This window comes from Ricinus communis, chromosome 9 (assembly GCF_019578655.1).
Source record: "Ricinus communis isolate WT05 ecotype wild-type chromosome 9, ASM1957865v1, whole genome shotgun sequence".
Taxonomy (NCBI): Eukaryota; Viridiplantae; Streptophyta; class Magnoliopsida; order Malpighiales; family Euphorbiaceae; genus Ricinus; species Ricinus communis.
This window is the reverse complement of record NC_063264.1, coordinates 6,298,080-6,318,870: the sequence shown is the minus strand read 5'-3', so window position 1 is coordinate 6,318,870 and position 20,791 is coordinate 6,298,080. Positions and strand designations below refer to the sequence as shown.

The window sequence follows — 20,791 nt, the reverse complement described above, 5'->3', positions numbered from 1 at the left end:
ATTGATGGAAAGATTAAAATTATTCCCATAATAACAAATACAGTATGTCATTTTAAACATAGAAATTTGGATATTCTTATTGGTAATTAGATTAATCCTATATTTGTTTGGTTGTTTTACAAATTGCCCTCGTTATGATTTTGAAATTGTTGGTACCATTGAGAGAGGGATAAAATAAAATGCTTCATTGTGTTGTACATTATTGTCAACATTGCCCTTCCTTTTCCACATGAAAAGTAGTAACAGAGGCCCACCACATCAAAACACCAAGTGCGACTTTGGAAAGCTATTCACGCCCATCTCTCTCTCCACTTGACTCGCTGATATAAAATTTGTCTTTAAACAGTTCAAATTTTTTTGAATCTCTCTCTTTCTTTCTCTCGAATAATTTCTACTCTTTTACCCATTTCCATTCCCCAAAAAAAGAATAGTCCTTTTTTTCGAGTTTTGATTCTCAAAAGAAAAAAAAAAAAGAAAAACTTGAACATTTTATCCGAGAAAACTACTTTCTTGCCTAAAATACAATCATTCTTCGAATTTTCTTGGAGAATCTTGCCTTCAGTTCACAAATCCTTTGTGGGTTTTGTTCTCTGCGTCAAAAGATTAAAAGGTTTTTTGACTTCTGTTGAGATCAACAAAGAGATGATCAAGAACCGTTTTTACTTTCAAATTTGAGTGAACATGTCTGTATTATTCATTTCCACCTTTGGGTTTGGTTTCGTTTTGGAGCTTGATTAGGGTTTGTTTTAGGTAAGTAATTTTGGGTTTTTCTCATCTTTTTCTTTCACTTCATTGTTTTTCTGTTTTCTTTTTATTAAAAGATAACATCTTTGTACGAGCTGTCTTATTAGTCTTGTTTGAGTTGCTTTGATTTTGTTTGTTTTCTTGATGTGACTGGTTAATTATGTTATATAATTGAAATATTAGGAACTTGAAAAGGATGGTTTCTTTTTTCACTAGATGTTCATGATGTTTAGAAAGGTTTGAAACTTAGATGTGTGAGCTAATTACGGGGAAGTATTATTCTAGTGTTAATCATTGAGAATTGTTGATAAATAACTGTGTTTAGATTAAGAATATTGTATATTAAAAGATAAAAGAGTAATTTGGTCTTTTTCCGATTCAATTTGTTTAAAAACTACTAATAGTCTGTAGCATGTTTTCTTAAATTACGTGGAACTTGATTGCTTGCTGAATTTATTTGTTTAGAGCTTGCTGCAAAAGAACTGATGATGATACTTCTATGCAAAATCATATTAATAAGTGCTGGAGGAAGGGAAGCAAGATTTAGATTCAGAAGGGACAAATGTAAAAAAAGAAAAAATCCACAAAGGAATTTTAAGAATGCTGGTGCCTTTAACCGGAAGAGAAGTATAGGAGCACGCCGAGGGGAAGAGTTTTATTCGGATTTCATTAGATATAGTAAAAAGTTATAAAAAGATATTGAGGAACTTCTTAAATATAGCTATTTGTGGAGAAGATAATCGTAATCCAGCTGTCGATGGATTTCATACTGGCAAGCATATGTTAAATATCCAGCAGCTTACTTCAAAAATATTAGAGGTTGTTGTCTTATTAGAATATATGAAAGCAGGTTTTCATTGCTCATGCCTCTTCTGTGTGTTTATCACCCAGGTGAAAGTGATGCCTTAAGGTAATGCAGTGCTTAAAAGGTTGCAGCAAGTCCTATCTGTTATTCATTCATTTGCATTTCAGTTTAGTTTACCCAAATTTTATCTGCCTAAGGTTTTCTTTTTTTATTTAAGTTCAGTAATGGTGATCTCTAGAGGGAAATATAGTGCATGTGAGAAAAAAGCAATTTCAATCAAATTTTACCACATTCTAGATGGTGCTTAGATCTCCCCTTGATTTTCTAGTTGTGAATGTGCATCTATGGAGTCCATATATGAATTTGTTGGGACTTGGGAATAGAATGAGGATGCTTCAGGGTTCTGATTGATTTGGTTATATTCATTTATTATGTATTGCATGTCTGTATGATTTTGTAGCAAATGGAATGAAGATGCTCCAGGTTTCTGGTTGATTTGATGATGTTCGTTTTGTGTGTATTGCATGTCTCATATCCTATATCCCCTTTCATGAAAGCCATGTGGCTCTTTAGCGCATATCTCCTATAAATTTATAAAACAATCTCCATTGGTTGTAGTTTACTTCTATAGCAAGAGATGTTTGATATGTTGTAAGTTTGAGATTGTTATCCAATCGTGCATGTATTTTCTTCCACCTATCATAATGAGTAACATTTTATTGTTTTTAACAGGTGACACTATAGAACTGAGGAAAAAATATTTTAAAAAGAATAAGGTGATATGGGGGCTAAAGAACGCCAAAATGCTACAGATTCACCTAAAGTGGAGGTGGGAGAGATTGACACCAGTGCGCCCTTTCAATCTGTTAAAGATGCTGTGACGCTATTTGGTGAAGGTGCTTTCTCAGGGGAAAAACCAGCCATCAAGAAGACAAGACCTCATTCTGCAGAGGTATCAATGCTTCTTCTATTATACAAAGAGAGCATCTAATTACTACTTTTTTTGGCTTTATACTATATCGATTACTTAAACTTGTACCACATCCTATGTTTGTTGAAGCTTAATTTATCAGATCAAATCATATAGCAATCATGTGTAAATTCAATGCAGACTTTTATTTGTACTGTCATATGTATGAGTGAAGCACAATTAATAAACTCTATTAATATGGTTTAATAGATAATATTGTTCTAAAAAATCAATTCTTGGATTTGATGGTTTTTCTTTTCCTTTGAGCTATTTTCATCATCATGGTGAAGGTCACAAGTAAAGTTGTTTTCTTATTATCTGGGCATTCATCTTAAAAAGGTTATAGTTATTAGAAATAAGAGTCCTAATGAATCTCCACTTCTAGCTGTAGATGATCATGTATGTGGTTTGAGTAAATCAAGTGAAGGGTTGAAATATAGATGATCATGAATATGATCTAGTTTAAATGAAGGGTTGAAGTAATTTCTTTACTCTGATTCTGTCATGTAATATTCTCCCCCCATACCCACCTTCATATTTACGGCACTCACATGCGGTACTCTCATGTTAGCTTAACTGATTTCTTTTGCTCCATTCCTGAAGAGAGTTTTGGCAAAGGAGACACAGCTTCACCTGGCTCAGAAGGAGCTGAGCAAGTTAAAGGATCAAGTGAAGAATGCTGAAACAACTAAGGGCCAAGCACTTGTAGAACTTGAAAAGGCTAAAAGAACAGTTGAGGATCTGTCTGCAAAACTAAGAACTGTCACTGAATTGAAAGACACAGCAATTAGGGCAACAGAAGCTGCAAAAAGCCAGGCAAAGCAAATTGAAGAAACAAAGAGTGGTGATGCTTCTGGATCCAGTGGTGCTAGGAAGCAAGACTTGGAATCTGCCAGGGAGCAATATATAACTGTATTTACTGAACTTGATGCCGCAAAGCAAGAACTTTGGAAGATTCGACAGGACTGTGAAGCATCCTTGGAAGCAAAGCTTGCTGCCTTCAATCAAGCTGCAGAAGCAGAACATGCAGCCAAAGCAAATGTGGAAAAAGTTAGTGAACTTTCTAAAGAAATCTCAGCGCTACAAGAATCAATTGGGCAAGTGAAGCTTGCATCTCTGCAAGCCCAGCAAGAGCAAGCAAAAATATTTGCAGAAAAGGGTGTTCAAAAGCAGTCCTATAAAGCTACCCTGGAAGCATCAGCAAATAAATTGCTTGCATTGAAGAATGAGTTTGATCCTGAACTTGTCTTTAATCTTGAGAAGCAACTGGCCGAAACAATAACCGAGATTGATGCTCTGCAAAAGCAGATGGAAAATGCAAAGGCTTCAGATCTGGATTCTGTGAGAACTGTCACTTCAGAGCTAGATGGTGCTAAAGAGTCATTGCAGAAAGTAGCTGAGGAGGAAAGCTCCTTGCGAAGTTTGGTGGAATCTCTCAAGCTGGAGCTCGAGAATGTGAAGAAGGAGCATTCTGAACTGAGAGAGAAAGAAGCAGAAACAGAGTCTGCAGCTGGGAACCTGCATGTTAAGCTCCGGAAAAGCAAGGCTGAGCTTGAAGCAGCGGCTGCAGAGGAATCTAAAACAAGAGGTGCTTCTGAAGAAATGATCTCAACTCTCCACCAGCTATCATCAGAAGCAGAGAATGCACAACAAGAAGCTGAAGAAATGAAGAACAAGGCTGAGGAGTTGAAGAGCGAAGCAGAAGCCACCAGAATCGCACTTGAAGAAGCAGAGAAGAAGCTGAGGGTTGCTTTGGAAGAGGCTGAGGAAGCCAAGTTGGCAGAGACAAGGGCTCTAGATCAGATCAAGACACTGTCTGAGAGAACAAATGCTGCACGTGCTTCAACCTCTGAGTCTGGTGCCAATATCACAATCTCAAGAGAAGAGTACGAAGCTTTGAGCCGGAAAGTTGGGGAATCTGAATCTCTGGCAGAAATGAAAGTGGCTGCTGCCATGGCTCAGGTTGAAGCTGTAAAGGCTAGTGAAAACGAGGCTCTCAATAGGTTTGAGGCAATACAGAAGGAGATTGACGATATGAAGGCTGCAACTCAGGAGGCAGTGAAGAGGGCAGAGATGGCTGAAGCAGCCAAGAAGGCAGTCGAGGGAGAACTTCGAAGGTGGCGTGAACGAGAGCAAAAGAAGGCAGCTGAAACTGCATCTCGGATTTTAGCAGAAACAGAAATGTCGATAGAATCATCACCGCACCATTATAGAATTCAAAAGCAAAACCCAGCACCAAAGAACGTTATTGAGGTCCGGAAATTGGATAAAGAGAAGAATTCTGCATCTAAGAAAGCACTTTTGCCTAATCTCAGTGGTATCTTTCAGCGAAAGAAGAACCAGATTGAAGGTGGGCCTCCTTCTTACCTGCCCGGTGAGAAGCCTGTCTGACATTTGTGCTTCCGAGACCGATGTGTGATTGTGAATGGTTAAGAGAGAGCATTGTTTATGAGTTGATTGTGTGTGTATATTTGGAACTCTACTGGAATCAATTTTTCTTTATTCTCTGGCCAGTTTAAGGAAAAACGAGTGAATATGAAAAGAGATTAGCATGGAAGCAAGTTTAGGAAAGTGTGATTTTTTTGTATATGAGACAAGTTATTAGATTAATGATTGAGGATCTTCAGTAGGAAAGAAATTCTTCCTTTTAAGGTTGTGTAGAAGTGGCGGATGGAGACCAAAAAGGGTTGGCTTTTAAAACTTGGGGATGGGGGGGTGGGGGGGCTTGACAAGATTTTTGGGCACTGGTGAAGACCTCGCAATGATGCTCTCTGGGTCTCGTTGAAACTGTCATCTGACTAGAAATGGAGTGAACGAAAGCCTATTTGTAAGAAGGGTCATGCCCTGAAAAACTGAACTTATCATTGTTTCTTTGATTTTAAAGCAACGGTTCGATGATGGATCATTATCAGGTTTTCTTGGTGCAACTTCCTTGGCCCACCTGGAAAGTGGTTATGATTGAAACAAAAGCCAAGAATGATTTCTTTTATATACCAACCAATCAATGTTGTGTGTAATCCAGGACAGGACTAAATGATATTTCTGGTAATAGGGCAGAATGATATATCATACTCTGTTCTGTATTCAAGGATGAGTACCCTGAAACTGTGCTGCTTTTTACCACTGCAATTAGACAAATCAATTTGCAAGGAAACTCACAAGCACTTTTCTATCATTCAAAATCACTCGTTTCCTGTAATGTAAGGAAACATTAATATGCTGTTTGTTCGTCCTCATTTTCAATTTCTTTTAAATCTATTACAGGAAAGTCTCTGACCATCGTGGGTTGTGTATTAGTCTAATTGCTAACTTCCTTTTTCTTATTCGAAAATAAAATCGCCATGACTTAAATTTAATCAGAGCTCAATTAAAGAAAACAAAAACAAAATTATAACTTTCAGATAGATATTTTTCCTAATGGCCGCAACAAGTCATTTAGGGGATTAGCTTGTTCTTCATTTATTTACCTATTTATGGTTCTCTTTGGTATTTACTAGTAGCAGATGCTAAAATCAAGTAAACGTTAGTTCTGTAAAAAATAAAAAATATTATATCTAAATCTCAATTTAAATATGATCAGTGGATCATCAATTCTTTCTAAAACTTTATCTTAAATTTTATATTTAAATAAATATTTGAATGAAATATTTTTTTATTATTAAAAAACTAGTTATAGATTATATATATTTTTAAGAATATATATATATATATTATATCTATTTTTAATAATATATACAGTTTATAATTCATTTAACATTTCATAAGGTGAAATATGTGATTTTTCAAAGCAAAGGGGACCCTGAAAATAATAATTCATTAGTAAAAGGAAAAAGAAAGGACTAGCAAGAAAGAACCGAGAAGCAAGAAGACCAACAAGAGGAAACTGAAATTAAACCTCAAAAAAAATGTCAAAGCAGCTTAGTAACCAACACAAAAACAAAGACATCCTCAGTCACTCACTTCCAATATCACTGGAAGAACTGGAACCCTCTCTCTGTCTTTGACTCCAATCTCAAAAAAAAAAAAAAAAAAAAAAAAAAAAAAACTAAAAGCCTTTCTTTCTGTCTCTCTCTTCTCGTCTGCAAAAGAAAAGCCTTCCTTGTTTATTTCTCTGAATTCTTTTATTTATTTTTACATGGCAAGCAATAGAGAAGACGCACTTTCATACACAAACAATAATCCGTCGTCTTCTTCATCTCCAATTACAGGTTCTGACCATCTTGACGCCACTTTCCTCTCTGCTGCACCACCTGACCCATCATCTGGGTCCCACTTAGGCAGTGCTTCTAATAGCTTTCAAAACGATGCCGGTTTTCTCACTGAAAGTGCTAGTAGCAGTAGTGATATTGAGTTTGGCTTTTCTAGACCTGAATTTAGGCAAAACCCATTGGCTGGGACTGTTCAGTTTTATCAACGTCATGTGTTTTTATGTTACAAAAACCCTTCTGTTTGGCCACCTAGAGTTGAGGCTGCTGAGTTTGATCGATTGCCTAGGTTGCTTTCTGCTGCTGTCTTGGCTAGAAAGGGTGATATGAAAAAAGAGGTTTTTTCTTCTTCTTTTTCCCCTTTTATTTTGACGTGAGTTATTTTTATCTTGAGTGAATCGAACCCAGTTTTATGTGTTTGTGATTATTAACTATGAATTTGCATGTGGGTAGTTTTATTTTGAGTGAATTTGAATTGGCTTTTGAGGTTTTTATGGAATCTTCTGATTTTAATTATTATAATTTTAGTGCATTAATAAATTGTGTATCTTTTGATGATTTATGCATTGGTTCATTTTATGGGTGATTCGGAGGTGTGTGATTGTAGCTTCCATTTTGAATTGGGGCTGGTGTTAGCGTTCTCGAATTAGAAATGGGTGTGGATTGATTCAATTGATGAGTGACAGTAGGATCATTTATAATTTGAGGACTGATTTGGAGGCAGGTGACTTCGAATTTATGGATTTCAATTAGGCTAGTGTTGTTTTCAGTTAGTAGCTTAGGGTGCTTTAGGAGTTTTTGGAAGTCTCCAATTTGTATATATACTAGGTTGAGGTCTGATTTGGTTTCTTCGCATTTAATAAAATCAAATAAATTTATGAGTCATCAATAGTGTGATTCGTTCTCTCTTGGTTTTTGCGGTGGTTGGTCCTATTGTTAGTTAAATGACAAATTTATGCTTTGTTAGTGATTTTGGAGGCAGGGTAAACATGTTAATTGCAGTGCAGGTTAGTTCTGCAATTCAGATTGGACTTTTGCTGTCTTGTGGGTTTGCTTTGTTTCTCAGCTTGTTGAACAATGTTGATTATGGGAAAGTTATTAACTAGGTCTATTCAATTGAGGTTAGGCTTTCAGAGGAACTTGATCAAGAGGATTTTGGGTTTTGACAAGAAAGATCAGGATTCAGATGACGCAAAGAACTGCTTTAGACTGCCCTTTCCAAAATTAATATATTTGAAGATTAAAGATCATATCTTTTCTTATTACACTTTTATTTTCTCTTCCAAGTTATTGAGAGAAATTTTTATCTTGACATACTGCCCATTATTTAAGTGATCCAGGAAAAGTAAAAATGATACGATTAGGTAGAGTATTGATTATTGGAGCTTAGTTGTCATATAACTGCAGTAGTTATGGAAAAATTTAGAATGAAGCATTTGAGTATTGCACCAAGGAGTTATTTAAATGCTACAGTAAAAATTGTTTTTCCCCTTGAGATTGTTGAGCTTTTGATTCTTATGCTGTTTTTTCTTTTTCAATTTGGCAACTGCGCCTATTTACTCCATGTCAAATAATGTTACAGGATTTGTTAGTGTATTCACATAACCATTCCGGTACCTTTTTTTATTGCTCAATTATGATAGATTAAGAAATGTAAAGAGAAATTGTTCTGTCATCTATTAAGCATGATAAATCAGTTTATGATGCTTGCCAATGTCAAAGAAATATGTAATTTTAAGTGTCACAATGACTGGGAATGTCTTACTCATGACAGTTATTTAATGGTTTTATTTAGACGGGAAACTTTATGAAAAATAACGATTGACAGCTAGCTGTGCTTTCTTTGTATCATTTATTACTATTAATATGGTTTTCCTCATTCACCAGAATGATTAGTTCTGGTATGGAAATAACATAAAGGTGGATAGTTTTGTTTGTTATGGCAAGTATGCATGTTTGTCTCTTGTGTTATGTAATGCTTGTGTTGCAATACGAATACTAAAACACATTCATGATTTAGGAGAATCTGAAGGGGAATAATTAGGAGATACACCTATAAATCATCAGATTAGTTCCATTGCTGCTTATGTGTGTACTTGGTTATGTTCTTGTTTCATAAAGCATAAGAAAGTAAAATTGTAAAACCAGTAAATGACTTTTTTTTTTTTTTTTTTTGGAATATGTAAATTTTAGTGATTTGTTTAGTTTGGAATGGCCCATGAGATCAGCTGCCATTTTCAGTTCAATACTTGAGCATGTTGTAAATGCAGCCAATGTGATACCTCAATGCATGTGGATGTACCCATCACTCATGTATGCACGCACATATACACTTATGCAATCAGAGTATCAACTTAGTTTGTTTTTATCTTACAATAAGTAAATCAATTGGATATGCTAATTAATTTTCTTTATTTTCTCAATTTTGTCATCTAGACTCGCTTAACAATCTGTGAGGGGCATGATGGAACTGAGACCTCAAATGGAGATGTATTAATCTTCCCAGATATGACCAGATACAGGTCAATCAGTTGCCCTTTGTGGTTTTAGGTTTCTTATTGAATTATATTTTTCCACTTTAAGGTTTTGACCTTTGTTAAGGATACAGGAGATTGACACATTTTGATGTGGACACATTTGTTGAGGAAGTGCTTGTGAAGGAAGGGGAATGGCTGCCTGGAACTCCTGAAACACTGAAGGGTTCTTATGTTTTTGTATGTTGTCATGGGTCTCGAGATCGTCGCTGTGGTCTCTGTGGACCTGCTGTGGTTAGAAAATTCAAAGAGGAGATAGAATTACATGGATTTCAAGGTAAAGTGTCCGTTAGCCCATGCTCTCACATAGGGGGGCATAAGTATGCAGGAAATGTCATAATATTTGGATCAAGTATGAATGGACTCATCACTGGACACTGGTAAGTGGGAGATCTGTGTTTCATTAATTTCTTATATCTTTTGAATTTATCATTCATTTATTCATTTGCATAGTTGCAATAATGAGATTGCTTTCTCTATAATCAAGCATTTCTAAAATAAACATTAAAATGCTATAGGTATGGATATGTCACTCCAGATGATGTACCCATTTTACTTGACCAACATATTGAAAAAGGAGAGATTGTAGACCAGCTGTGGAGGTAATTCTCAAATTTCTAACCTCTTAAACTGTTCCTTGAGACGGTTCTTTTTTTTTTTTTTTCTTTTGGTATTATTGTTACATGCTGGAGATACAGTTGGCTGAAGTGGCAAAATAAAAAGATTTATTTGCAAAAGCATAGGTCGATTTTATTATTGGTCACTGAATTTATAGGCACACGTCAATAGACGGTGTACTTTCAATTTGAATCAATTTACTCCTTAGTTTTGATTATTCTCTCAATAAGGTTATTATGCCTAATTCCTTTGTGGTTTGACCAGGGTTCTTTATGTACTAATTACACAAGAAAGTCCCATAATCTGTTCTTAATTGTAGAATTAATTTGGAAACTGTCGCTTAGTTATCATTGTTGATATTTTACCAAACTCTAGAAATAGTAATTTTATTGAAACAAAAAAATTAAAAAGATTTATGACTATATTGTAATTAGTGTTAAATTCAAGGACCTTGGGTATATTAACCGCGATAGAACTGCGGAATCCTTCTTGGTATCGATTGTGATGTAACTGGAGAATTCGACATAGAAATTGCATGTTGAAGTTAAACTATAAACAAGTTGATATATACTATGTCGGTCCTGCCTAAGTTATAAATATTATCCTGAATTATCTTTGTATTTACTCATCCCTGTTGATTCTGCATGCATGCTTTTGTATCTTTAGAATCAAATTCTGTATACATGCTTGATGACATATGCTACTCTCCATTTGAATGCTGATTTCAGGGGCCAAATGGGTTTATCTGAAGAAGAACAGATCAAATCCCAAGAACTAAGGCTCCAACTAAACGGCGAGACAGATGTTGCAAGGAACATTAAGGAGCTGACACAATCACAGGAAGATGAAGCAAGCAATGCTGCAATAAGGTCTGACGTAGAATTTATGGCCTGTTGCCAGCAAAATGGAAAATCTTCTTGCTGCCAATACCCTGTCTCAAAGCACAAGGAGGAGAATCTAGATGCCAATAATAAGGGTGTAAAGGTGTCCCCTGAGAAGAAGAAGAGCAGCAAAAGACTATTATCCCGGATTAACAGTGGAAAAGGTATGTCCACGCGTAGGGTTTGTGCTATGCCAACATGGTTGGAGAGCTGGGAACGTGAAGATACATATGCAGCTCTTGCTGTTGTCTGCGCTGTGGTGTCAGTTGCTGTTGCCTATAACTGCTACAAACAGTTAAGATAGAATTTCAAAATCTAGCGGATGGATTGTAGTATTTTCTCCATGAATTCCTGTTTGTGAGATTGGTGGGGAAGGGCTTTAAGCGAATTCATTATATCTGATACGTGTAAGAGTATGTGATATAATTTATACGTTCTCTTTGTTCACACGAAACTTTGAGATTGTGATTGTGCATATAATCAATCTATGTCAGTAATTCCCAGATCTCAAAAAAACAAGGGTATTATGAATTATGGTTCTATAGATAATTGAGGAACAAAACCTTTGACACAAGTTAAACTGGCAGTTCTTAGTTCTTAAATTAAAATGTCGGTTCAATGCTATTTAGTCCAGTCTAACTCTTATTATCAGCTTAATTACTGTATTATTGTTATTAGTATTCCAATCTTTCAGTTGTCTTCTGTTAAAAGAAACGCAAACAGGGCTGTGAATCTGTTAGCTGCTAATGCTTTAAAAGGCTGTATAGATCAGACATGGATATGTGTTCCTCCTGATAAGATTGTGAAAGTACGACAACCTTTTTCAGAAAAGAACGATAACAAGACATTTTAACATTTGTTTCATTTCAACTGTTATGAAACATACTTGGTCTCAATTTTGCCATTATACTGCAGGCGTACTATACAGAGTAACCCCGTTTCTCCATCCCACATTGTTAAGATACAGCTCAATTTTAGTCTTTTTAATACAATTCAAAAACCTAGAGGCACAGCTGGGCTCAGTAGCGTGGGCTTGTAACTCGAGTGAAAGCTTCGAGGTGATGGGATGTTGGGACTAAAGCAACTAACTACTGGCTACCCACTCCAAGTTGGGAGTTGAGCTTTGTGGTTCTAGCGAAGGCTGTGGAGTCTCTCTGCTCTTAGAGTGCACAGCTTGGTCCCAGAATGGCTCCATTGGTTGACTTCAATGAGACCATCACTTTATTCTTTTTTTCTTTTTTAATTTGATATTATAACAACAAGTTCATATTGTTGGAAAAATAAATATTCCTTTTGCAAGGCATAGTTTTCAGAATAAAAGAACAATTAAGGTGTTACCCATCCATCCATATGTTTGAAATAATTTTGCTTGGTCATGATAAATACTTGATCTATCCCTCCAATATGTGCTGCAGATTTTAACAGCCATACCCTACACATCAAAGCTTAAGGAAGTCTTATTGAAGTTGCATTTAAGCCCTTTACCAATTGTTGGTTGGACCTAAAATCCAACATCAGAACTGAACTCTTTTTGGGTTAAAAGAATCTCTTTCTAATTTCTTTGCAACAAATAAGAGATTTTCACTATAAGAAAAAGAATGCATCACCACCCACTTGGCAACTTCAATTCGGGAGGCTAACTTTATATATAGATTGCCATTATCAATATTTCTCATTCATTAATGCACCCAGTGTGAAAATGTGATTACTCTAAAATCTCCCCTCTTTTGCTTAGCCTTTCCCTTCCTATAATATCAGAAATAACTTACAAATTGGGTTTATAAATGTAACATTGATCCATTCAGAGAGAGATTTAGTGTCCAAGAAATATACATCTCAGGTTACTTTCATAAAAACTTTACATCAAGTGTTCAGTTTCCTCTGAAAATATAGCCCTTTTATCACCAAAGGATCTGACTCGAGCAGTTATACAACATTAAGTTCACTGGCTGGAATGGGACAACAAGATACTGGCAGCAGCGGCTAAAATGACAGATAATGGAATAGCTTTAGCTCTAGCATCAGAGTAATCACCCACTTCAAAGTGGTTATATCAAATCTACAAAATATTAGCTTTGTCTTGCTAAACCTGCATCGAGCTGATGCATGAAAAGCAGTAATATTTTTGGTAACTGAAGTACAAAGACCTGCCATCAAAGCTAGTCAGGAATGACTCAGCCACCAAGATTTTAGCCTGGTGTGGTATAACAACAAGTTCATATTGTTGGAAAAATAAATATTCCTTTTGCAAGGCATAGTTTTCAGAATAAAAGAACAATTAAGGTGTTACCCATCCATCCATATGTTTGAAATAATTTTGCTTGGTCATGATAAATACTTGATCTATCCCTCCAATATGTGCTGCAGATTTTAACAGCCATACCCTACACATCAAAGCTTAAGGAAGTCTTATTGAAGTTGCATTTAAGCCCTTTACCAATTGTTGGTTGGACCTAAAATCCAACATCAGAACTGAACTCTTTTTGGGTTAAAAGAATCTCTTTCTAATTTCTTTGCAACAAATAAGAGATTTTCACTATAAGAAAAAGAATGCATCACCACCCACTTGGCAACTTCAATTCGGGAGGCTAACTTTATATATAGATTGCCATTATCAATATTTCTCATTCATTAATGCACCCAGTGTGAAAATGTGATTACTCTAAAATCTCCCCTCTTTTGCTTAGCCTTTCCCTTCCTATAATATCAGAAATAACTTACAAATTGGGTTTATAAATGTAACATTGATCCATTCAGAGAGAGATTTAGTGTCCAAGAAATATACATCTCAGGTTACTTTCATAAAAACTTTACATCAAGTGTTCAGTTTCCTCTGAAAATATAGCCCTTTTATCACCAAAGGATCTGACTCGAGCAGTTATACAACATTAAGTTCACTGGCTGGAATGGGACAACAAGATACTGGCAGCAGCGGCTAAAATGACAGATAATGGAATAGCTTTAGCTCTAGCATCAGAGTAATCACCCACTTCAAAGTGGTTATATCAAATCTACAAAATATTAGCTTTGTCTTGCTAAACCTGCATCGAGCTGATGCATGAAAAGCAGTAATATTTTTGGTAACTGAAGTACAAAGACCTGCCATCAAAGCTAGTCAGGAATGACTCAGCCACCAAGATTTTAGCCTGGTGTGGTATAACAACAAGTTCATATTGTTGGAAAAATAAATATTCCTTTTGCAAGGCATAGTTTTCAGAATAAAAGAACAATTAAGGTGTTACCCATCCATCCATATGTTTGAAATAATTTTGCTTGGTCATGATAAATACTTGATCTATCCCTCCAATATGTGCTGCAGATTTTAACAGCCATACCCTACACATCAAAGCTTAAGGAAGTCTTATTGAAGTTGCATTTAAGCCCTTTACCAATTGTTGGTTGGACCTAAAATCCAACATCAGAACTGAACTCTTTTTGGGTTAAAAGAATCTCTTTCTAATTTCTTTGCAACAAATAAGAGATTTTCACTATAAGAAAAAGAATGCATCACCACCCACTTGGCAACTTCAATTCGGGAGGCTAACTTTATATATAGATTGCCATTATCAATATTTCTCATTCATTAATGCACCCAGTGTGAAAATGTGATTACTCTAAAATCTCCCCTCTTTGCTTAGCCTTTCCCTTCCTATAATATCAGAAATAACTTACAAATTGGGTTTATAAATGTAACATTGATCCATTCAGAGAGAGATTTAGTGTCCAAGAAATATACATCTCAGGTTACTTTCATAAAAACTTTACATCAAGTGTTCAGTTTCCTCTGAAAATATAGCCCTTTTATCACCAAAGGATCTGACTCGAGCAGTTATACAACATTAAGTTCACTGGCTGGAATGGGACAACAAGATACTGGCAGCAGCGGCTAAAATGACAGATAATGGAATAGCTTTAGCTCTAGCATCAGAGTAATCACCCACTTCAAAGTGGTTATATCAAATCTACAAAATATTAGCTTTGTCTTGCTAAACCTGCATCGAGCTGATGCATGAAAAGCAGTAATATTTTTGGTAACTGAAGTACAAAGACCTGCCATCAAAGCTAGTCAGGAATGACTCAGCCACCAAGATTTTAGCCTGGTGTGGTATTAGCAAGGATTTTAATATTGTGATTGTCTAAGATTTAGCGGCCATTAACTTTAAGGCCATTTAATGAGTTAGAGAGTCGATTCAGATCTCCAAACTTGTGGAGCTCGGATTCTATTGTCTTGGCAAGGTTGGCATCTTCTGGGTCCGGCTCAGGGATATCCACATGGACTGACCCCTGCTTGATTGGTGAAATGGATTCTATAAGAGCAGCTTGCTGCTTGATATAATTATATAGCTGTTGGTGGAACTCATGATCCAAGGAGAAACAATTATCTGTAGTTCCATTCCCTGTCCGACGAGATGAGCCAGAACCTTCTTTTCTACAAAAATGTGGAAGGGATGAATAATCCATGATCTGCATACAAATGAGAAGTCAACAGGGTCAAACTTCTGATTACTTGGACCATGGTGGAAATAGATGTGATTAGCATTCCTAAATAGCTGGAACTGAAGACAATTACAGCTGAGGCCATCGTGAACTAAACAAGCCGCCATGCAAGGAAAATACAAAGTGAAAAGCACAATAGAAAATCAAAGACACTATGACTAGTAGAACTATATTGCAGTTACTCTTGGCCGCAAAGAATACTAACTCCAGGAAAAATTGATTCTCCAGGCAAATTAGTTGGATGGTCAAGGAATAGGTAATTCAGCAAATATGCTTGTAGCCTTGCTCAACAGACTTCTTTTTGTACTTCAGTAGAATAACAACACCTAACCACACTTTTATTTCAGCACTCAACCATGCAAAAAGTACTTTCAAGTTGTAAATGTTTATAAAAGGTGAATTTAGAATATAAAACCTAACACTCAGTAGTTTAAAAAGAGAGCATGCTTAGTTCAACAGGAAAGCCTTGCCTTCAACAACTCATCTCTTCCACAACCTTGCAAAACCTGGATTTTCCTCCTTGTTCTTTCTTGTAAAAGGGGCTTTACAACCTGCCGACATATATTACCAATGTCATGAGCTGTTGATATAACATGCATAGATTAAGGGGAATATTGGAAATGCTCTTCACTTGGGAGAAAAGTAAACCTTCCAACATGCTGAAAATATATATGGAGCATTAACAATATAATATGTTTCAGTCTTCTCGGGATAGTTTAAATCATCGACTGTAGATATAACTGTCAATAGCTGCAATCAAAGATCAAATATCAGAACATTGGTTTCAAGAATACTTTTAAGGAAGTGAACAAGATAATTCGTTCTTTGATAAAACATAATAGAACGCACAACATATAGGAACCTATAATTGAAAAGACATTGTTCAACTGCATCTGGGTGAAAAAAGTTATTCAGATAATGTAATCATTGGTGGCTTTTATTGAACATCACTTTTACTAATAAAAATATTGATGACAAATTTATTCAATTCACACCTTTATTTGATTCAATGCTGAGAATCTTAAGCCAGTCATATCTAAAATTTTGATACAAGTACTAATATGCCGCCCATACTCCTTGGTTGCAGAAGGCTACAAGGCAAAAGAATCAAGTCAAGTTACATGAAAAATCAGAAAGATGATTAAACATCTTAATTTTACGACTATACTCACCAATATTATACGATCTCTATATTCATTCATTTGAATGTGTGACTGCACATAGTAATGCACCTAAGAAAATGTCAGAAATTAGACATTGTAAACTGGTGATACATAAAGCGAATGACTATCCATCCAGAGAACAACATATTTGAATAATCAAGCGTCTTTGTCCTCCAACTATCTAACTAAAAGAAAGTTTCTTATACTTTTCACACCATATGACAGTTTTTTTTCTTACTCGCGCTGAAACACACCAACAAAGAAACAAAAATCATACAAGCATGTATCTAGCACATTATCCTAATCCATTAATATTTGTATGTAGAATAGTATTTCAACGGCAGTATATGCAAAATTTATAGTTGTTGAAGGCACGCCTCAGGCTCAAGGCGCACGAGTCTCAAGCCTTTGAGGCGGGCAACTTTGCCAAGGCACGCGCCTTATAGGAGTTGGTGAGGTGAAAAAAGGCATGCCCTCCCTAATATTAGACCCAAATATATGTTTTCAACTTTTAATTGAAATTGGGCGATCAATCATAAATAAAAAGAAGATGTGCCGTAAGCCCATTCACACCAAATCATTTCAAGAAATGAAAAGAAAATTCAAAAAGGAATTTATAGGTCAAAAAAGAAACATGGAACATGGAAACAACATCTGTAGTTTGTCCAAAGAAAAAAAATGTTTCTATTTCTTCTCTTTTTTTTTTCCTTTTTTTTTTTGGGGGTGGTGGTGTTTGGATTTAGAAAAACATTTATGTTTTATGCATGTACTATGTTATAAGTCTTATTAGCTTTATATTATGAAATTATGAAATTTTATCTTCTTTTTGTGCCTCACTTTGGTAAGACACACGCTTGCACCTTGTGGCTTTAACATGGCAAGGTCTAGTGTTCCAATTTAAGCATACTAAACACATAATAAAGTTATACAATTCTTACAGATGCTTTATCAAATGTACTGAGTCCAGCACCAATTGCAATGACAGGAAGACCCTAGAGAATTCAACAAAAGGAAAAAGAATAAGTTAGATTTAGTATCATAATCAAAATCGTTAACTTCAGAGGCCCTTATTATGAGGATGACAAGAAATCCCACTCAGAAAATCCTGAGTGAGCAAAATTTCTTGGAATAAAGGGCTTCAATGATCGGCTCTCTCTTGGCAATTTTTAACTGAACCTAATCCACCATGTAGTATTATGGACTATCTTTTTGTATTTGACATATGTGTCATTTTGAATTAAGTGGCATAATTACATTGGTTAGTACATAACTACCATTGATTACCCATGATTGAAAATGACCTGCACATGATTAAAATCATTCAAGTAAAATACAACACTTAATAAATAATGATATAAGTCAAAGTGCAATTCGATAGTCCATTATCTTACATGGCGAACTAAATCCACACAAGAATTTCTCAGCACATAGGCATTAAAAAACAAGGTTAAACTTCAAAAGACTTGAGCGTACCTCTTTAGAATAACCTGATAACCCTACAAGCTGAGAATCTCGAATTGCTTCATATAAATCAGCTGGAATGATTGGTTTCTGTGCAAGGATGAAAAAATCGACGGTACTTATTATTCAAGCCAATGTACACAATGTGGCTATTGACCATGACAAATCGCCAGAAAAATGATTCATGAGATCTCATTTTATTTGGGATGCATAACTCAGACAGAAATCAGGTCACTGGACTATGGTAAAAGTGTCATGCAAATCAAGATGCCCTGAAATCAAACTCCGTAGGGTATATAAAAGTAAAAGGTAGTTGTGCAAGTATCTAGAGATATCCACTTCAGGTGTCTTGGTCCATTAGATTGATTCAATTTGTATTCACTTCATGATTATGGTATGCTTATGGGTAAGTCCCAAAATTACTTCCCGATGTAAAACTAAAATTTTGCAAATTTCATAAGAATGAACATGTAATTATCTCTATTATAGAATTCCAAGATCCAAATACAATTCAAGCAATTCATTTTGTTACTTTTAAGTCAAGCACAAGCATCAACACACAAACTACTGTACAATAATGTACAAAATGCAGAATCAAGCTAAGATTAAATTTCAGAAAAGAAAAGCTCACCGTCAATATGCTGTCAATCTCATTTTGTATTCTCCATTCTAGACAATCAATTAACTGGAACAAGGAAATAATGACAAAGAATAAGAAGCCAAAGATAAGTGTTTATGGAGATTGGAACACAAATAATATTCAACTAAAGGAAACAAGTCTAACCATTTTATGGGCCTTAGCGACATTCCAGTCTCTTGCTTTCAGAAATCGAACCAATGTTTCATTTGGATAACCTTGATGCATATTCTGATTGTAGAAATAACTGCAAGTTAATATTTGTCTTCTATACTTCATAAGAATCCATATAAAGAGCATCTCAATGCATCAGCAACTCACAAGCATAACTCTCAAATGCAACAGGACAAAAGTGATGAGCATAGAAAACAATCTCAACCAGTCTAACAATTCTCATTTTTCATTACATGCGATTTAAAACCCTTTCAAATAAATAATACATCACTAGCTCAAAACCAATATCACATCAGAAGACTTGAGATGAATTCTCGTGGACTTACATGATTTTTATTTTTCTAGCATGGCATTATATGTGTGTTGACTTGTAAATTTAACACTAACGTTTGATGACACTGAATATATTTGAAATCCTCAAGTTTAACCATTCTTTACCAAAATCTCCAAAGCCAGGGTCACAAATATATGTAATCTGATATTCCTATATAAGAATGACAGCTGCAAATTAGTCACACATATGAAAAATAGCAATGATGGGGTTTAGCTCATAAGCAATAAACATGAGAAAACAATTTTTTAGCCATTTAAGTCAACTAAGTTCAAAGAAATTTGAAAACTGTATACTCCTAAAGCATATATGACCAAGGAAACATAGCATTTTATGCAATTTTCCAGGATATTGCATCAAGATCTAATTCAAAGTTAATTACAAATATTCCAACTTGTTATTCAATTCAGAAGAACTGAAATCTTCAATCATAATGGCACCATGCAAGCGCACAAGTTTCCTAATTAATTTATCTAAATATCCACAGCAACCAAACAGATCAAACAAATTGATGCATTGGTAATCAATGAGTAAGCATCATTCTTTTAGCAAATCAAAAGGAATGTAACTTGACAATGATAAGCTAATACTAAACATCATTAACACATAGATCACGCCCACCAATAAGCTAAGGCAATAACCAATGAAGCAAAACAAGATTACAAACTTAGATCAAATCCCATCGCTTCACCCCACCTCAGAAAAGAAGAAAGATTGCTGCTTTCATGTAGTTATAGTTAAAGGGAAAAAAAGTCGGAGCTGAACTAAATTCAATAACTATGACCTCAGCTTAATCTTCAAATTTCATCAACTCCCCATCTTTTTTATTGTGAAAAACAGATCACTTGAACAGAGAAGTGAAAGAGAGATAACAAACCTGAAATGTATTTTTCAGTGGCTCATCTACTGTTAGATTATCACAAAAAAAAGAAAGAAACTTTGTTAGTATTATTAGTGCAAAATTAGAACTAAATTAAGTAAAAAGATTTAAAAATAAATGGTAAGCTAAGTTTTGAAAGCTGACTTTGGTCCATCAAAGACTGAAACTGCTTAATTGCTTCTTGATTAGCAATACCCATTTCTTTGCTTTTCTCTTTCTTTTGCAGTTTCAAACAAGAACTGCTTATTTTTAGCTTCAAAGCTTGATGTTGAAAATATATATACTATATAAAACTGGTGGCTTTCTTTTTTTTTTTCTTTTGAGAAAAAAAATATTGTAGATTCAATTTTCTTTGCCCTTCAAGAATTGAAGTAAGCAAATTTAAAAATAATGGACCAATATGAGAGTGAGAGAGAGAGAGAGAGAATGGCCTTTCTTGAAATCTGGGTCTGTTTTCTTGTTATAAATGATTTGAATATTGACAAAAATTGAAAAATAAGAAAAAGAGAGTGATTTTGATTTCAAAGATGAACTGAAAAGGGTAAGGTAGTTCTTTTTTTAAATATTAGCTGGATCATAATTTACAAAAGTTGATTTGCTACATATATTCTTTAATTCTTTTTCAGATAGTTAGATGGCAATATACAAAAAGTCAATTTATTAGATATTTTCTTTCTACTATTATTAGGCTTAGTTATAAATCACATGAAGAATTACTTTTTTCAGAAACTCTAATTGCACAGTATAAAAAAATTTTAAATATTAATATATGAATTTAAATATAATAATCATTAACTATTTATAATTATAAAAATATTATTAAAAATAATATTATAACTAGTAAATAATAGCATATATTAACATTTAATTAATTTTATTTTTCTCAACATA

At 34.8% G+C, this 20,791-nt stretch overlaps 3 protein-coding genes across 4 annotated transcripts; 2 read left to right on the top strand and 1 right to left on the bottom strand.

Moving 5' to 3' along the window:
* Window positions 1-296: 296 nt before the first annotated feature.
* On the top strand, window positions 297-5,446 carry LOC8286867 (WEB family protein At5g55860). Of its 2 annotated transcripts, XM_015721563.3 has the most exons (4): window positions 297-750; window positions 1,210-1,654; window positions 2,282-2,501; window positions 3,123-5,446. In XM_015721563.3, exons 3-4 carry the CDS (start codon window positions 2,331-2,333, stop codon window positions 4,908-4,910), a joined length of 1,959 nt encoding a protein of 652 aa, XP_015577049.2. In that variant the 5' UTR covers window positions 297-750; window positions 1,210-1,654; window positions 2,282-2,330; the 3' UTR covers window positions 4,911-5,446. The 2 variants fall into 2 exon arrangements, with proteins under 2 accessions (XP_015577049.2, XP_002522782.2); XM_002522736.4 differs by lacking the exon at window positions 1,210-1,654 and having other exon boundaries at window positions 298-750.
* An 893-nt stretch (window positions 5,447-6,339) lies between these two features.
* LOC8286868 lies at window positions 6,340-11,262 on the top strand. Its single transcript, XM_002522737.4, has 5 exons — window positions 6,340-7,062; window positions 9,161-9,246; window positions 9,333-9,638; window positions 9,777-9,860; window positions 10,605-11,262. Exons 1-5 carry the CDS (start codon window positions 6,655-6,657, stop codon window positions 11,059-11,061), a joined length of 1,341 nt encoding a protein of 446 aa, XP_002522783.2. The 5' UTR covers window positions 6,340-6,654; the 3' UTR covers window positions 11,062-11,262.
* A 2,208-nt stretch (window positions 11,263-13,470) lies between these two features.
* Window positions 13,471-20,428, bottom strand: LOC8286869 (phosphatidylinositol/phosphatidylcholine transfer protein SFH9). Its single transcript, XM_048379561.1, has 12 exons — window positions 20,045-20,428; window positions 19,898-19,926; window positions 18,663-18,746; window positions 18,510-18,563; window positions 17,891-17,968; window positions 17,356-17,409; window positions 16,427-16,486; window positions 16,250-16,345; window positions 15,903-16,004; window positions 15,725-15,805; window positions 14,855-15,221; window positions 13,471-13,903 (listed from the first exon to the last, which is right to left on the bottom strand). The coding sequence occupies exons 1-11, from the start codon at window positions 20,097-20,099 to the stop codon at window positions 14,901-14,903; spliced, it is 1,014 nt and encodes a 337-aa protein (XP_048235518.1). The 5' UTR covers window positions 20,100-20,428; the 3' UTR covers window positions 13,471-13,903; window positions 14,855-14,900.
* Between the last annotated feature and the right edge of the window lie 363 nt (window positions 20,429-20,791).

What these genes read in the sequence shown, in the direction of transcription:
- LOC8286867 (XM_015721563.3), top strand. Translation starts at nt 2,331, where the DNA reads ATGGGGGCTAAAGAACGCCAAAATGCTACAGATTCACCTAAAGTGGAG. An exon ending in CAAGACCTCATTCTGCAGAG is followed by an intron (nt 2,502 to 3,122) that starts GTATCAATGCTT and finishes CCATTCCTGAAG; the next exon opens with AGAGTTTTGGCAAAGGAGAC.
- LOC8286868 (XM_002522737.4), top strand. Translation starts at nt 6,655, where the DNA reads ATGGCAAGCAATAGAGAAGACGCACTTTCATACACAAACAATAATCCG. An exon ending in AGGGTGATATGAAAAAAGAG is followed by an intron (nt 7,063 to 9,160) that starts GTTTTTTCTTCT and finishes TTTGTCATCTAG; the next exon opens with ACTCGCTTAACAATCTGTGA. An exon ending in ATTGTAGACCAGCTGTGGAG is followed by an intron (nt 9,861 to 10,604) that starts GTAATTCTCAAA and finishes TGCTGATTTCAG; the next exon opens with GGGCCAAATGGGTTTATCTG.
- LOC8286869 (XM_048379561.1), bottom strand. Translation starts at nt 20,099, where the DNA reads ATGGGTATTGCTAATCAAGAAGCAATTAAGCAGTTTCAGTCTTTGATG. An exon ending in TATCAGGTTATTCTAAAGAG is followed by an intron (nt 17,410 to 17,890) that starts GTACGCTCAAGT and finishes TGAATTCTCTAG; the next exon opens with GGTCTTCCTGTCATTGCAAT. An exon ending in ATAGAGATCGTATAATATTG is followed by an intron (nt 16,346 to 16,426) that starts GTGAGTATAGTC and finishes TTTGCCTTGTAG; the next exon opens with CCTTCTGCAACCAAGGAGTA.